Source organism: Mytilus californianus, unplaced genomic scaffold (assembly GCF_021869535.1).
Source record: "Mytilus californianus isolate M0D057914Y unplaced genomic scaffold, xbMytCali1.0.p SCAF_1, whole genome shotgun sequence".
NCBI lineage: Eukaryota > Metazoa > Mollusca > Bivalvia > Mytilida > Mytilidae > Mytilus > Mytilus californianus.
In genome coordinates this window covers 96993897-97008732 of record NW_026262581.1, presented here as the reverse complement: position 1 = coordinate 97008732, position 14836 = coordinate 96993897, and the positions used below count along the sequence as shown (strand labels likewise).

Genomic DNA, 14836 nt, shown 5'->3' with positions numbered 1-14836 from the left:
AAATCCTGCAAACTATACAGTAACAGAAATACTGAAAATGAAAACTTAACCTTGTTGATGAAAATTGTTTAAGCTATAAATTAGTATTTTTTGTAAAATGACAGAAAGATTATTGATTGTTACTATATCAGGGATGATTTCTTCAAAAAAATAATGCTTGGAAATTCAACAACATTTAAGGTAGATGGGGTGTCTAAATTATAATCCATAGAATTTTTTAATAATTTGCCAAAATGTAGTTTATATCAAGCTTTTTAAAAAAAAATGATAAAAAGAATGGGTCACGGGGCTTATTTTCACGCTACAGGTTGTTCAAAATTAACAGATTTTGTATAGATTATGCATCGAAAACCCAATTTTCTGCCATAAAACGAAAACTACACCATAGAATTTTGAGATAAAATATGAGAAGATAGCTTTAATAGTATGCTTTCAGATAAGAAAAAGAAAAAATGGGGTCACCGGACCCGTTTTCTAGCTACATAATAAAATAGGTAAATTCCTAACACATTCTATTGTAAAAGTACCTTCATCTGAATTATCTGCCCTTACATTTGAGTTGCCTCCCCTTATGTGGCAAAGTTGGAAAAAATTGAATCAAACAAAAGTTTTCTGTTTTTTGTAAAATACAACCATAAATATGATAAAACATGTCATTTTCTATATTGAAATGAAAATTCTTACACATGAATTACCTACTACTCTCAAAATTTGCACATTCTATTAAAGATCTAGACCGATTGTTTTCAGGTATTCAAAATCCAAGATGGAGGAAGACACCCTATCTACCTTAAGATATTTATATTTCTATATTTAATGTATAAAAGTAATCAATGGTTTTCTGCGAAGTATATTAAAGACATGGTTTATGTTTTGATTTAAGGAAGTCACACAGGACATATCCAGGCTCTAGGAGGTATAGGAGACCCAAGCTATGGTGGAGGTGGTGCAGGTGGTAGGATTGCCTTGTATCAAAGCTCTCACTATACCATCCCTCCCTACAGAGGTTCTTATGACACATGGGGTGGCAAGGGTAATGTCAACACAGGAGCAGAAGCTGGGGCATCTGGTGTAGCTTACGTCAAGAATACAACATCCATGTACTCACAAGTTCTGGTTGATAACAATGGAGAGTTTATCAGGGATGAACATTATGCTATAAATAACGAAGGCTACAGACTTGACTTTAGTATCCCAGAAACAAGTTACTCCACTTCTAGATCCTACTTATCTACAGCTGGTCATACCATACAGTCCTCGACAGGAAGCTATACAAACTACCATTACTGGTACTACTGTTATTACAGAGTGGGAGACAGCTCATCATACTTGTTGATGAATTTATTTGACCAGACTTTTGATAATAACAAACACCATTACTTCCTGGCTAGTGGACCATCTACTACTGTCACTATACAACTAACAGCTGAAGCATTTGTCACAAAGTTGAAGATATATCCTACAAAGTCATTTCAGTCAAAATTTAAGGTTTGTACAAAGTTCATTTTATGTTAAAGTCTTAGAAGAACAGTTTTAAATTTACACAATACATATGTCTTGAGAGTCACTAATATGTTTTAGTTTTATATGACCAACAGAAATGTGGAAGATTAAAGTGTCTTCTGAAAAAGGTATTTGATAATGCAAAATTCAAAAAATAATTGATCAAACCCTTGACTTTCTGCACGAGGCAAGTGAACTACCAAGAAACAATAAATGTTTTTCATTCAAGGTGTGAACTTTTGTAATCATCAACATAATACATTATAGACGGAAGTTCAAGAAAGCAAGTTATTAAATGTATTGCCCTCTCAAACACTTTAATGTTGTTCTGCATTTGATCAAAATAAATAAATTATTGTTCTGCTTTTATGATTGGTAATAATATTTGCATTCAAGTCATTTCAGTGTATTTCTATGATTTAACAACATTTGCTAAAATCATTTTTTTTTTTACAGAAATTAACATTTCCATTCAAAATACTTGGTGCTCTATATTCTCAGTTAAGCATTACTTTTACCCTTGATGAATTATGACAATTACTTGTTCTCAGAAAGTGTTTTATTGATGTAACTATCGATTTTATGCCTTAGAATATCTATATTTTTATAAATTCTCTATTTTAAGGTGACTGGCTACTTACGAGGCAGTTCCTTTGCTGTAACAAGCACATATGTAGAACCTAGAAATCCGATCATCCAGGGATCCTATGTTGAGCTTCCTGTGATGAGGGAAGCTGACCTATTTCAAATAGAAGTGGTATCAACAAATCCGTGGTGGTCCTGTTCATACAAAGCCTCCCTCACAGAACTTGAAATTTTTGCTGATGCCAGAAATATTTATGACAGGTAGACTTGCATGATTTAAGGCAGAATTTAACAGTTTGGTTTATAATGATTATATGATATCTTCACAATCCTATAAATCATAAAATTTAAACCCAACTAAAAAATTGACATCATAGACCAAAAGTTATTGTTTTACAAATGTCATTAGATTTATAGTTGCAAAATTAAATTCAGTTGTATTAAAGGCAAGGAATATGAAATTGGTGTATTAGAAAAACTTTTAAATTTGACTAAAATAATTATTCACTTTTACATTTACAACAAAAAAAAATTCTTTTTTATCATTTATATCTTATTTTCTAAAGCAGAGTATTGCCATTTATATCTGTTTACCTATAGGTACAAATTTGGAGTATTAGATGGAGCAACCACATGGATCTTTGCCAAGACAGACAATGAACAGTTTGATTTTGATGAGTTGACAGTACAAGGTGGAGGACATCTGGCGTTTAATTCTTCTGTTAGTCTGACATCAAATGTCAATATCGATGTGGGAATGTTTAATGGTGATAAGACGGGTTTGTATTATTAAAATAGAGCAAGATTTGTAAGATATAACAAATGTCTTTTGGTCTGAATCCTTGACTGTAGTTAAAAGCCATTTAATGACATTCAGTGGTTTTTGGTAAGCTGGTGTTATTGGCTTGCTGTGTCATTAAAGTTTAACACACATCATGGCTGAGTGTTTATTACAATGGATTTCAAAATAAATTACAGGTTATTTAAGGTTTTTACAGATTTGATATTTAATTTTAAAGAGTACTTGCAGAGTGATTTTTTATACCCCCGCTTTAAAAAGTGGGGGTATACTGTTTTACCTCTGTCTGTCCCATGAATATTTTTCGTCGCATCTTTCTCAGGAACTACATTACAAGGATTTCTGAAATTTGGTTTCAGGGTTTATATGAGTCAGCTATACCGTGTGATGCGTTTCAGATTCATCACTCAACAACTTCCTGTTTACCTTATACTTTTAGCGGGTCGGGGGTATCATTAGTGAGAAGTAGCTCACAGATTCACTTGTTTGTCTCACCTTGATGGAGTCAAAAAGCGAGACATAGGTGTGCTGTTTCCGGCTGAGGCGGCGTCAACAATGTATTAGTTTGTGATTAGGTCAGCTAATGAGAACCACTAGTGGTAGGTCAATGATATTTGATATGCAGTTGTATTAGTATTTGCACATCTGATTTCCATGGAGATTATTCGGCCCTGCCCCCTCAGTCATAGTCTATTGACTTTGAAACTTTTGCTTAGTTTACAAGAATTAGTATGTGATTAGGTCTATTTATTGGGAACCACTAGTGGTAGGTCAATGATATTTGGTATGCAGTTGTATTAGCATTGACACATCTCATTTCCATGGAGATTGTTTGGCCCTGTACCTTTAGTCATAGTTGACTTTGAATATTTTGCATATAACTTACATGTTAAAGTATTGCTATTTTAATTTCAACATTTGCATTTTGCTAACAAAATAGCAAAAAGGCGAGTCATATCTATCTCTTTGGTAACAGTTTTTAATTTACGTTATAAAAAATTATAACTAAATTAAACCTTTTGAAATTTCTTGACTTGATTGTGAGCCATAAAATACAGAGTGGGTTCAGTTTTAACCTATTTTCCTTAATCCAGGATTGCAGCCCTTGATTTAATTTTTTTTTCAAATTTATTTTTATTAGGTTCTTAATGAGTGGAATAAAGATATAAATTATCTGTTATTACTATTTTTTTCATTCAGGTTATATCCACATTGGTTACAACCAGGTCTTGTTTGTCAATGACACAGATTCTGATGTACCATTCAATGCACATGTGTATGAAAATGGTAAAGCAACATATCCACCTCGACCATTTTTCTACAAGACACATCTACACACTTCAGGGGAGGTAAGTCAATTGTTTTGTCCATCAAAATACCACAAGTTTCTAGTTTTACATTTGTCCATTCCTCACTTGTTTGGTCTTTTTGAAATATTTCATTTTAAATTTTTTTTATATGCCTGCAGTTATTTTATTTTGAATTATAGGTTTTTTACTGTCATTTTCATGAAACATGAACTTTTCCACTTTTTTTGCCATGCAATCAGATAACTACGTTTGTTTTGGTATATTTACAGTCTTGTTAACTTTGTGGTAGCATGCTTTCTTTTTATTTTAATTAAAGATGAGTTAACAGCTGTTGTTTTTATTTCATTCTGATTGACATATTGTGGACTGAACTATTCCCCTTGTCTACATCTTACTATCTGCTATATTTGAAACAAATTTTGTACAAGATTATTCCTTTAAAAATTATATTTGAAGACCAAATCTAACATGCAAAATGGTTACCACTATTTTTATTGAAATGTATGAGAAAACCTTCAGAAGTTATCAATGAATTAGGGCTCCATTATAATTACTATTTTTGATAAACAGACAAATATAAACTATGATCATTCCCATAAAGTGAACAAAAGTATGACAATTTTTTCCAGAAATTTTTCTTCTTTCACTTTATAGGTTATAACTACATTCTTGCCCTGAAAACATGGGCTTTTTTAATTTTTTTGTTGGTACCAAAATGTAATATTGATTTTTTTTTTTACTGTTTAAAAACGCTTCTGAAATGTTTCAAATTTGATTTTGATTTTTAGATCCAGGGTATAGAAGATCTGTATGTATTTGATGGAGGCAGTGTGACTGTGGACACTAATGGTAGTAACATATCTACATCTGCCTTGGTATTACTGTTGATTTCTATTTTTAGATCCAGGGAATTGAAGATCTGTATGTATTTGATGGAGGCAGTGTGACTGTTGACACTAATGGTAGTAACATATCTACATCTGCCTTGGTATAACTGTTGATTTCTGTTTTTGGATCCAGGGTATAGAAGATCTGTATGTATTTGATTGAGGCAGTGTGACTGTGGACACTAATGATAGTAACATATCTACATCTGCCTTGGTATTACTGTTGATTTCTATTTTTAGATCCAGGGAATAGAAGATCTGTATGTATTTGATGGAGGCAGTGTGACTGTGGACACTAATGGTAGTAACATATCTACATCTGCCTTGGTATTACTGTTGATTTCTGTTTTTGGATCCAGGGAATAGAAGATCTGTATGTATTTGATGGAGGCAGTGTGACTGTTGACACTAATGATAGTAACATATCTACATCTGCCTTGGTATTACTGTTGATTTCTATTTTTAGATCCAGGGAATAGAAGATCTGTATGTATTTGATGGAGGCAGTGTGACTGTGGACACTAATGGTAGTAACATATCTACATCTGCCTTGGTATTACTGTTGATTTCTATTTTTAGATTCAGGGAATAGAAGATCTGTATGTATTTGATGGAGGCAGTGTGACTGTTGACACTAATGGTAGTAACATATCTACATCTGCCTTGGTATTACTGTCGATTTCTATTTTTAGATCCAGGGAATAGAAGATCTGTATGTATTTGATGGAGGCAGTGTGACTGTGGACACTAATGGTAGTAACATATCTACATCTGCCTTGGTATTACTGTTGATTTCTATTTTTAGATCCAGGGAATAGAAGATCTGTATGTATTTGATGGAGGCAGTGTGACTGTGGACACTAATGGTAGTATAGGTATGACAACACCAGCCAGGGTGTCACTGAAATCATTACATGTACAGGACCAGGGAACATTCCACATGGATGCTTACTCTAAAGATGAAACATTCATATTGGACTCTACAAATGTAACTGTAAGTGAAAATAATGTAATAGAATTTGTTTTTCTCTAATATGTATATCTATGTGGTATATTGTCATCCTTGGTTGCCTCATTGTTATAATTTGAAGTTGATGATTTTCTGCAGAGTATTCGATAAATAATTTCAAATTTTCCCATCAATACAGAAAGTAAACATTTTCTGTAAAAAAAGATTTCATCACACTGACACATCCTAAGATATTTAGTGTCACAGATTGAAATTAATTATTTGTTCAACATCAATAGGTCAACAAGGGTAAAACTAAGGTCAGTAGTAATAAAGTCACAGAATGCTAAATTTACATCTCATTAATTACCACCCTTTTTATAATAAAGTCAGGTTACTATGATTTGATAGATTAAATATTATGTAAAAGATAATAATAGACATGATGTGTGGGGCCTTGGTGGCTGAGTGGTCTAAGTAGTTCATCTACTGTATCACTATCCTGTCAACACTAAGGTTGTGATTTCTAACCCCACATGTGGCAGGTGCTTTCCACTCCAATCTTAATTAACTGGGATTGTCAGTTTTTCTGTCGAAGAACAGTGGTTCTGTCCCGGCACTCCAGCTTCTTCCACAAATAAAAACTGACCGCCATGATATAGCCAATAGTGCTGAAAGTGGTGTTAAACACCAACAATCTATCAATTAATCAATAGACATGATGTATATCATTTGACCTGACCACATATACTGACAACATTGCTCAAACAGGTACATTGTAGGTTAGACATTTATATTTGTTCACTATAATAATACATTTGATTTTCAGATATATGGTGGAGGTCATTTTAAATGTAGCACTGGACTAAACTTGACAACCCACCATTTGTTTGCTATATATTCTGGAGGTTTGGTAGACCTGAACGGACAAGGACATATCCTGGACATTGATTGGAACAAAGGATATGGTACAGGTAGGTAGCTCAATGCAATATATGACTCCTTTAAATGTCTTTCCACCAATGGATCAACGACTAGCAAATTTTCCCCTAATTTTTCTTCTTTATTGCGCAAAAATCTAGCAAAATTGTCAAAACTTATTGAAAAACAAAAGCTGCTTTAAATGAGTGATTTTATCCAAATACACACACTGAATTCAATTTGCTGACTGAGTACATATAATTTTTTTTTTGGCCCAAAAATTATTTTTCCATTTTTATTTCCCTAATGGACAGTTATACCTTATATTTATCGAAATGTAAAAAGAATAGTTTGTAGATTTCCTTAGGTACAAGAACTATATGATGAATTCAGAATTCATTGATATGGATAGTAAGAAAAACTTTTGAAATGAACATAAAAATTTTAGACCAAATTAATAAGATACTACAACATTTTTTTTTTTCATGTAGGATCTTTGACAGGAGGAAGTGGTGGTGGCCATGGTGGTAGTGGTGGGCGTGGCTATGGACAGTATTCTGTCGGACAGGGATATGATTCCTTGTACACACCAGTAGGTTATGGTAATCCTGGTGGGTATGGTAGATATAAAGGTAAATATACACATTTAGATTTAAGAAAAAAAGTGTCTAGTTACCCCTAACTGATGCTTTATAATTTTATCATATGTATCACATACGTTTATAAAACTATGTTGCATTGCTTCTTATAGTCCAGTTTGTAATAATTTAATTTGAATTGAATCTATATGCTATGGAGACAGCATGTACCTGATGAGATTTATTTTGTGCAGACTCCTGAGAATTTTTAAAAGACACTTTATGATTGATTTATTCTGAACAGATTCCTTGCACTTTGATGGTGATTAAAAATGACTTATTTTGTACTTATTCTCTTTATGTTGGTTATTGTTTATATTTTCTATTTTAAACCTGATTCCTGGTACTTAAACAACAATTTATATTTGTTTATTTTCATCAGATTCCCTATACTTTGGTGACAGTGAGAATGGTAATGGTGTAGTGTATGGACACACTGGTGGAGTTGGAGGGGGTAGAATTTATATCTACTCTAGACATGTAGATATTGATGGTACTATCTCAGTCAATGGAGAGAACCCTGGCACAGCCCTAGGAGAAGATGCAGGTTGGTGGACTCCTAACATTTATTTTAAATCCTATCTCAGTTAGGAAAGAAAAACCACAAATATGGTAGTAGTTGAAAGCACATCTGTATTGCTTAACCTTGACTACCCATGTGTGTATATTTTTGATATTCTTCTGTCATTTTCTGAAGGAGGTGGGTCAGGAGGAAGTGTTTGATTTTATTGTGATGAAAATTGTACAGACCAGGTTAGTGAAAAGGCTGGGTTTTTTTTTTTTTGGGTGGGGGGGGGGGGGGGGGGGGGGGGGGGGAGAGAAGGTAAATATCGAAGGGGCATTCAAAATCAAATGTTGAAGAATGACAGACAACACCATCGCCAAATGAAAAAAAAAGATAAAAGGACAAACCACATCACATTCCATTGAAAGTTTCATAGATAAGTAAAGATTGATCAACACAAACCACACCTTAAACCATTAGTGTACTTAAGTGATTTAGTAGGGAATCCAGTTCCTGCTTCACTTGTGACACCTTTTGTATGTCCCATTACAAATACTAATTTGGGATTTAAAGGGGGACAGGATTTTGGCTACAAATGGAATATTAGAACATTTCAATGGTCATCAATAACACAGACTTTGTGTCGTGGTCAGTCAAACCATGATGGTATTTGTAAAAATGACTTAGAGATAACATCAACTTTAAAATTAACAACTCATGAAAGAGTATCGATCAAACCTTTGAAAACCTGATATTTTTATTACATTATAGGAGGAGGATCTGGAGGCAGTGTATGGATTTACTGTGATGAGGTCATAGGTCATGGAGTTATTACAGCCAATGGCGGCAATGGTACAGGCCAAGGAGGAGGAGGAGGTGGTGGAAGGATATCTATACAGTCTGCCAATACCAACAAGCTTAATATCACCTTGAAAGCTTATGGAGGTATGAAATCTTCTTTATTTTATAGTGCTTCTTATAGTCTTATGTGTATAAGGCCATCCCTCTGAAATGGAAGATATATAACCTTTGAAAGGGCTGTACATAAGTAAGAAGTATAAATGAATTATGTTAAACAACTTTGCCCCACACCTTAAGAATTAATGCAGCTGACTAATAATATCTTTATTTTACTTCCGCTAAATAGCGATGTCTTTATTTAATCCAAATGGTAAAATCATATCTTTGGAAATGCATATTCAACTATGACACAGAAATTTCGATTTTGTAATGTTAAAAATTATGGAGACAAATTTGTGTTATAGACATGATAGAAGACAAGTGAAAAAAAATTATAGTATAGATAGTTGTGAATTGAGAAGTACTATTGCTTTATCAATTATTCTATTGAAATTTCATAGGTGTAAGTAGCTTTGAAACTGGTGGCGCTGGAACCAAATACATTGAATTATTTGATGCTACAACTGGGACAGCTTCAACTAAAGAACTACAGGTAGACAACAATGGTCACAAGTACCCCAGAGCTGCCATCGTAAGTTTTGGTGACCGGACTAATCTCCTGGATGGCAAGTATGAGGACATAAGTGAAGCTGGTGGTATAACTTGGCTGTTCCACAGTGATCCAACCTACAAATTTGATACTGTCACCATATCAGGAAATGCTCATGTGGCTATTTTAAGTAACACGTCAGCTGAAGATATTGATATCAGAGTTTATTATCTCTATGGTGATACTACAGGTGTATTACATGCTGGGATGAAACAGACATTTGGATTTACAAATGTGGATACTTACATGCCTATAAATATCCTGTCATACAGGTAACTGTTACCTGATCTAGGAAAATTAACCCAGTATTGATCAGTTATGTTTAAAAAAAAATTAAAGATGTAAATTTCTTTGCTTGTAAGAGTTTATTAAATGTTAAATAAGTAAATTGAAGCTTCTAAGTCTTCAATAAATGTAATAGAAGATTCCAAGCCTATAACAGACTATAAAAAATATATTGTTTGGTGTAAAGTCTATTAAATCTAATTTAAGAAGATACCGGTAATGAATTTGTGGATCAACAAAATTGTTAGTAAAAAGTGTTTCTGATTGTGCATTTTAGATATAGTTTTATAGAAATACCACAAAGGATAACCATGAGAGAGGTTTGGGCTGAATTAAACGGTACTATCATTGGTTTAGAAGATATCTCTGTTGAGAATGGAGGTAAACTGTACATCTGGTCATATGCCAATACTGAGGGATCACCAGAGGGCACTCTTGAGCTTCCTAATATCGCTGTCAAGGCTGGTGGAAAGTTTGAACCACTGACTACAGCAAATAATATTGTTATGAAAATCAATGTAACGACAATCACCATCAATGGGAATGGATATGTAAGGACTAACCATCTTGAACTGTATGCAGTTAACTGTACCATTGACTTGTCAGGTATGCAAATTAAGTAATGGCAACAATTTCACACAAGTTTTTTGTATTTTCTTTACAAGTCTTTTCTCAAAAAGGAATTCGGATTGCAGTTTATAAGATAAGTATCAAGTGAAGTCATATTAGCAAAAAGATTGCTTTGCAGGTTGTAATATTTACTTTTGCATATTGCTCAGGGGCACAAAACTTTTATGACATTGATTTATATACAATGATGATTGTTTTATTATTGTTTTCTTAAAACCACCTAGTGACAAAATGCTGTATTGTATTGAAAAATGTCATGAGCAATAAAAACCAAGAAATAAGAAATGCACTTCCCAAAAAAATGATAGCGAAATTACTTCAAGAAAAGACATAAGAATAAGAACTCCATTTTTTTCAAACTTAGGAGGTATTCTCTTTAATAAACAATTTACCAAAAGCATTTAGATTTCTGTAGTTGTTACCTTATTTTTTAGTTTGACCCTGATTGTTATATTTAATCCTACAATACCAGTAGGGACTTCATAACATTTTTATTATGGTTTTTTTTTAGGTGATTTCCATGCTGATTTTACTGGACATGCTGGAGATATAGGACCAGGAGCAGGATTAGCCCAGTCTAATCATGCTGGAGCCTCAGGGGGAGGTCATGGTGGCAGAGGAGGGAGATCTTATAGAGGATATTATTCTGCATTGGCCTATGATTCTACATACATACCCAGTGAGATGGGAAGTGGAGGTGGAACTGGTTCTAATGGCGAGGGAGGCAGAGGTGGAGGTAAGTTATTATTATTCCTTTGTCTATAGAGATTTAGGCAGAGCTTAGTCAAAGCAGAAGATCAAACAGATCTATATTTTACTTAGACAATGTTTTATTGTTTGTGTGTTTGTTGGTGTTTAACTCGCCTTTCAGCACTTTTGACTATATCATTGAGACAAGTTTTTATTGGTAGTGAAAGCTGTAAACTGGCATTCCTTGTCAATTAAGATTAGAGTTAAACACACCTCTCACCAGCAGGGTTTGAACTCACAACCTCAGAGTTAATAAAGTTTTATTGTAACCATTTAGATGGGAAGTGCAAAATAATTATGATCTGCAGAGAAGAACACATCAAAGACAGTATCTGCTTAAGTTCTTCATTTAAATTACTGATTTAAATTACACTGTACTCTTTTTTCATTTTAAAATTCTGTACACATTTATATTTTTTAAGGAATAATACACATGCATATATCTGATGAGCTGAGAGTTGAAGGACGACTTCACTCGAATGGAGAGACAGGAGGTGGTACCACTGGAGGGGCAGGGGCTGGAGGTAGTATCTATGTTGTGGTTGGACATCTAGATGGAGCAGGCAGTATAGAAACTTTTGGAGGGGCAGGTATGAAGTATTTTTGCTCTTTTTACAAAAAAGCTGTAGTGGGAGTGTAATAACATAACTGTATATGTAGATATATTTAATTTGTCTTAATGGCTGTTGGTTATTAAAACCTTATCAACCTAATTAATCATTTCAGTTTGTTGTGTATTTTTACTCCGCTTTAAAAAAGTGGGGGTATACTGTTTTACCTCTGTCTGTCCCTCCGTCCGTTCCTTGAATATTTTTCATCGCATTTTTCTCAGGAACTACATCATAAGGATTTCTGAAATTTGGTTTCAGGGTTTATATAAGTCAGCTATACCGTGTGATGCGTTTCAGATTCATCACTCAACAACTTCCTGTTTACCAAACACTTACATCATTTTACACATGACATCCAAGTAGTTGAAAATTTTAGTCACATTTATCTCAGGAACTACATTACAAGGATTTCTGATATTTGGTTTCAGGGTTTATATGAGTTAGCTATACCGTGTGATGCATTTTCAGATTCATCCCTCAACAACTTCCTGTTTACCGAAATATTTGGGCGGGGGTTCCATCAGTGAGCAGTAGCTCACAGTTTCACTTGTTCTTTCTATTTAAAATTTTTTAGGAATGTTTGGAGCTTTTTGAATTTTAATTGTACACCACACATTGAAGACATGCAAATGGGTGCAGCTACTATTTTGTAAATGTTTTTTTTTTTTTAGAATTTCATGCCTTGACTGGAATGGCTAATGATATGCTGGAAATATTAAATTTGTCATTGAAATTGTGCCTTTAAAGCTATGAGGAATATCTTTTGTTATGGCAACCACATGTGCAATCCAATTATTTTTTTTGGAGAAGACTGAAAAAGGAAACAATTGCTGTCCCCTTTTTCTGAAAATTTCAGAATTTGTAGTTACATACATAACTTATACATAGATAGTATAATTAATTAATCATGTAGAACAAATATTTAAGCGTTCCACTAGATTATGCAATCCTTTTTTGGAAGATGAAATCACAATAAACAATAAAAGATGGTCTGGATAGGGGTCCTTCATTGATGTATTCTTAAATGTTCTGGAGCATTTTTCTTTATCTTTTTAAAAAAAATAAGACTTTTTTTCTGTAAAATTCTCATAATTACTAAACTATAAAATTTGTCTGTAATTACATGATTTGTTTATCCGGTGCATCCTTCATTTCTGTAATCAGTATTATATTACCTTTTTGCACCACATTATTCTCTTTTCTTTAATTTTTTGGCTTATTTTTCTCTATTATTATTTTTGGCAATTATTCTCTATTTTGTAATCCCCATCCAGATCCTCATAAAACCTGTTTTATTAAACTACAGGAAGTACCAATGGTGGTGGAGGAGCAGGAGGCAGAATAGGTATTTATCACACAGGAGAAAACCATTTCACAGGAGAGTTTCTCATTCATGGCGGCTTTGGCACATCTGGATATGGTGGCTCAGGGACTCTCTACCTAGAGGACCAGACAAATTCCACATATCACAATAAACATCTTACTCTTGATAATGGTGGGTACACTACCTCAGATCAAATTGAGGAAGTAGAGAAAATAGACCTTACTAAGCTTTCTTTGGATTCAACACAGTTTGGGTTCTATTCTTACAATGACATTCACATCCACACAGACAATAGTTCAGATGATTATCCGAACCTAGGACTCTTGACTGATGGAAGATTATCTTCAAGTTACTACTATCCAGTCGCTGATTTAGTGATTACAGTAGAAATACCTCATACATTGTTTGTGGACCATGTTAGAGTTTACCCAACATGTGACAGGTATTTTCAATACATTTCTGTAATTTTAATTTTCAAATATGTTTATGGTAGTTTATATGACAAATATTTATGGCCTTTTCTCTCATTTTTGCAAAAGTTGTTTTTTTTAGCAAAATGTATGCAGGAATAAATTTTGTGCAAATCTTTGGGACACAGAGCAAATTTTGGTATTATAAATCAATTTCTTGTTATTTTATTGTCCCCCGCGTAACGCATTGCGGGGGGACATGGAAATGCCGGGCATCCATCCTTGTGTCCGTGTGTCCGTCCGTCAGGTCTTGTTCTTGCCAGATTTTTATAAAACTTATACTATAGGTTAATATCAGCAATATCTCGGACAAGTTCTATAATGGTGGACAGTCTACTTTTTTTAAAAGAGTTATGCCCTTGGAAATATTAAATTTATAAAAATGGCCTCGTTAGCGCTCTCACAGGTACAATTCTTGCCAGATTTTTTTAAAACTTATACTATAGGTTAATATCAGCAATATCTCGGACAAGTTCTATAATGGTGGACAATTGACTTTTTTTTAAAGAGTTATGACCCTTGGAAATATTAAATTTATGGAAAATGGCCTCATTAGCGCTCTCACAGGTACAATTCTTGCCAGATTTTTATAAAACTTATACTATAGGTTAATATCAGCAATATCTCGGACAAGTTCTGTAATGGTGGACGATCGACTTTTTTTAAAAGAGTTATGGCCCTTGGAAATATTAAATTTATGGAAAATGGCCTCGTTTGCACTCTCACGGGTACAATTCTTGCCAGATTTTTATAAAACTTATACTATAGGTTAATATCAGCTATATCTCAGACAATTATTATAATGGTGGACGATCGACTTTTTTTAAAAGAATTATGACCCTTGGAAATATTAAATTCATGAAAATGGCCTCGTTTGCGCTCTCTGGGATACAATTTTTTTTTGTAAAACTTGTAGTATACTATAAGTAATGCCTTGAAGGTCTGTTTGAAATACTTAGTATACAATAAAAAAACTTTTTTTACCCTTAGAAATATTTAATTTATGGAAAATGGCCTCGTTAGCGCTCTCATAGGTACAATTCTTGTCAGATTTTTATAAAACTTATACTATAGGTTAATATCAGCAATATCTCGGACAAGTTCTCGGTAGCGCTCTCCAGAGTACAATTTTTTATAAATCTTATAGTATACTATAAGT

At 33.5% G+C, this 14836-nt stretch overlaps 1 protein-coding gene across 1 annotated transcript in view; it reads left to right on the top strand.

Moving 5' to 3' along the window:
- The window catches only part of LOC127738417 (uncharacterized), a 175977-nt gene that overhangs the window by 51275 nt on the left and 109866 nt on the right, over window positions 1-14836 (top strand). Inside the window, exons 31-44 of the mRNA XM_052249661.1 lie at window positions 884-1488; window positions 2129-2349; window positions 2689-2867; window positions 4088-4236; window positions 5890-6078; window positions 6863-7007; window positions 7446-7586; window positions 7975-8139; window positions 8869-9042; window positions 9459-9879; window positions 10170-10498; window positions 11034-11258; window positions 11695-11862; window positions 13190-13649. Coding sequence (XP_052105621.1) covers window positions 884-1488; window positions 2129-2349; window positions 2689-2867; window positions 4088-4236; window positions 5890-6078; window positions 6863-7007; window positions 7446-7586; window positions 7975-8139; window positions 8869-9042; window positions 9459-9879; window positions 10170-10498; window positions 11034-11258; window positions 11695-11862; window positions 13190-13649 — 3571 coding nt within the window. The remainder of the gene's footprint in view (window positions 1-883; window positions 1489-2128; window positions 2350-2688; window positions 2868-4087; window positions 4237-5889; window positions 6079-6862; window positions 7008-7445; window positions 7587-7974; window positions 8140-8868; window positions 9043-9458; window positions 9880-10169; window positions 10499-11033; window positions 11259-11694; window positions 11863-13189; window positions 13650-14836) is intronic.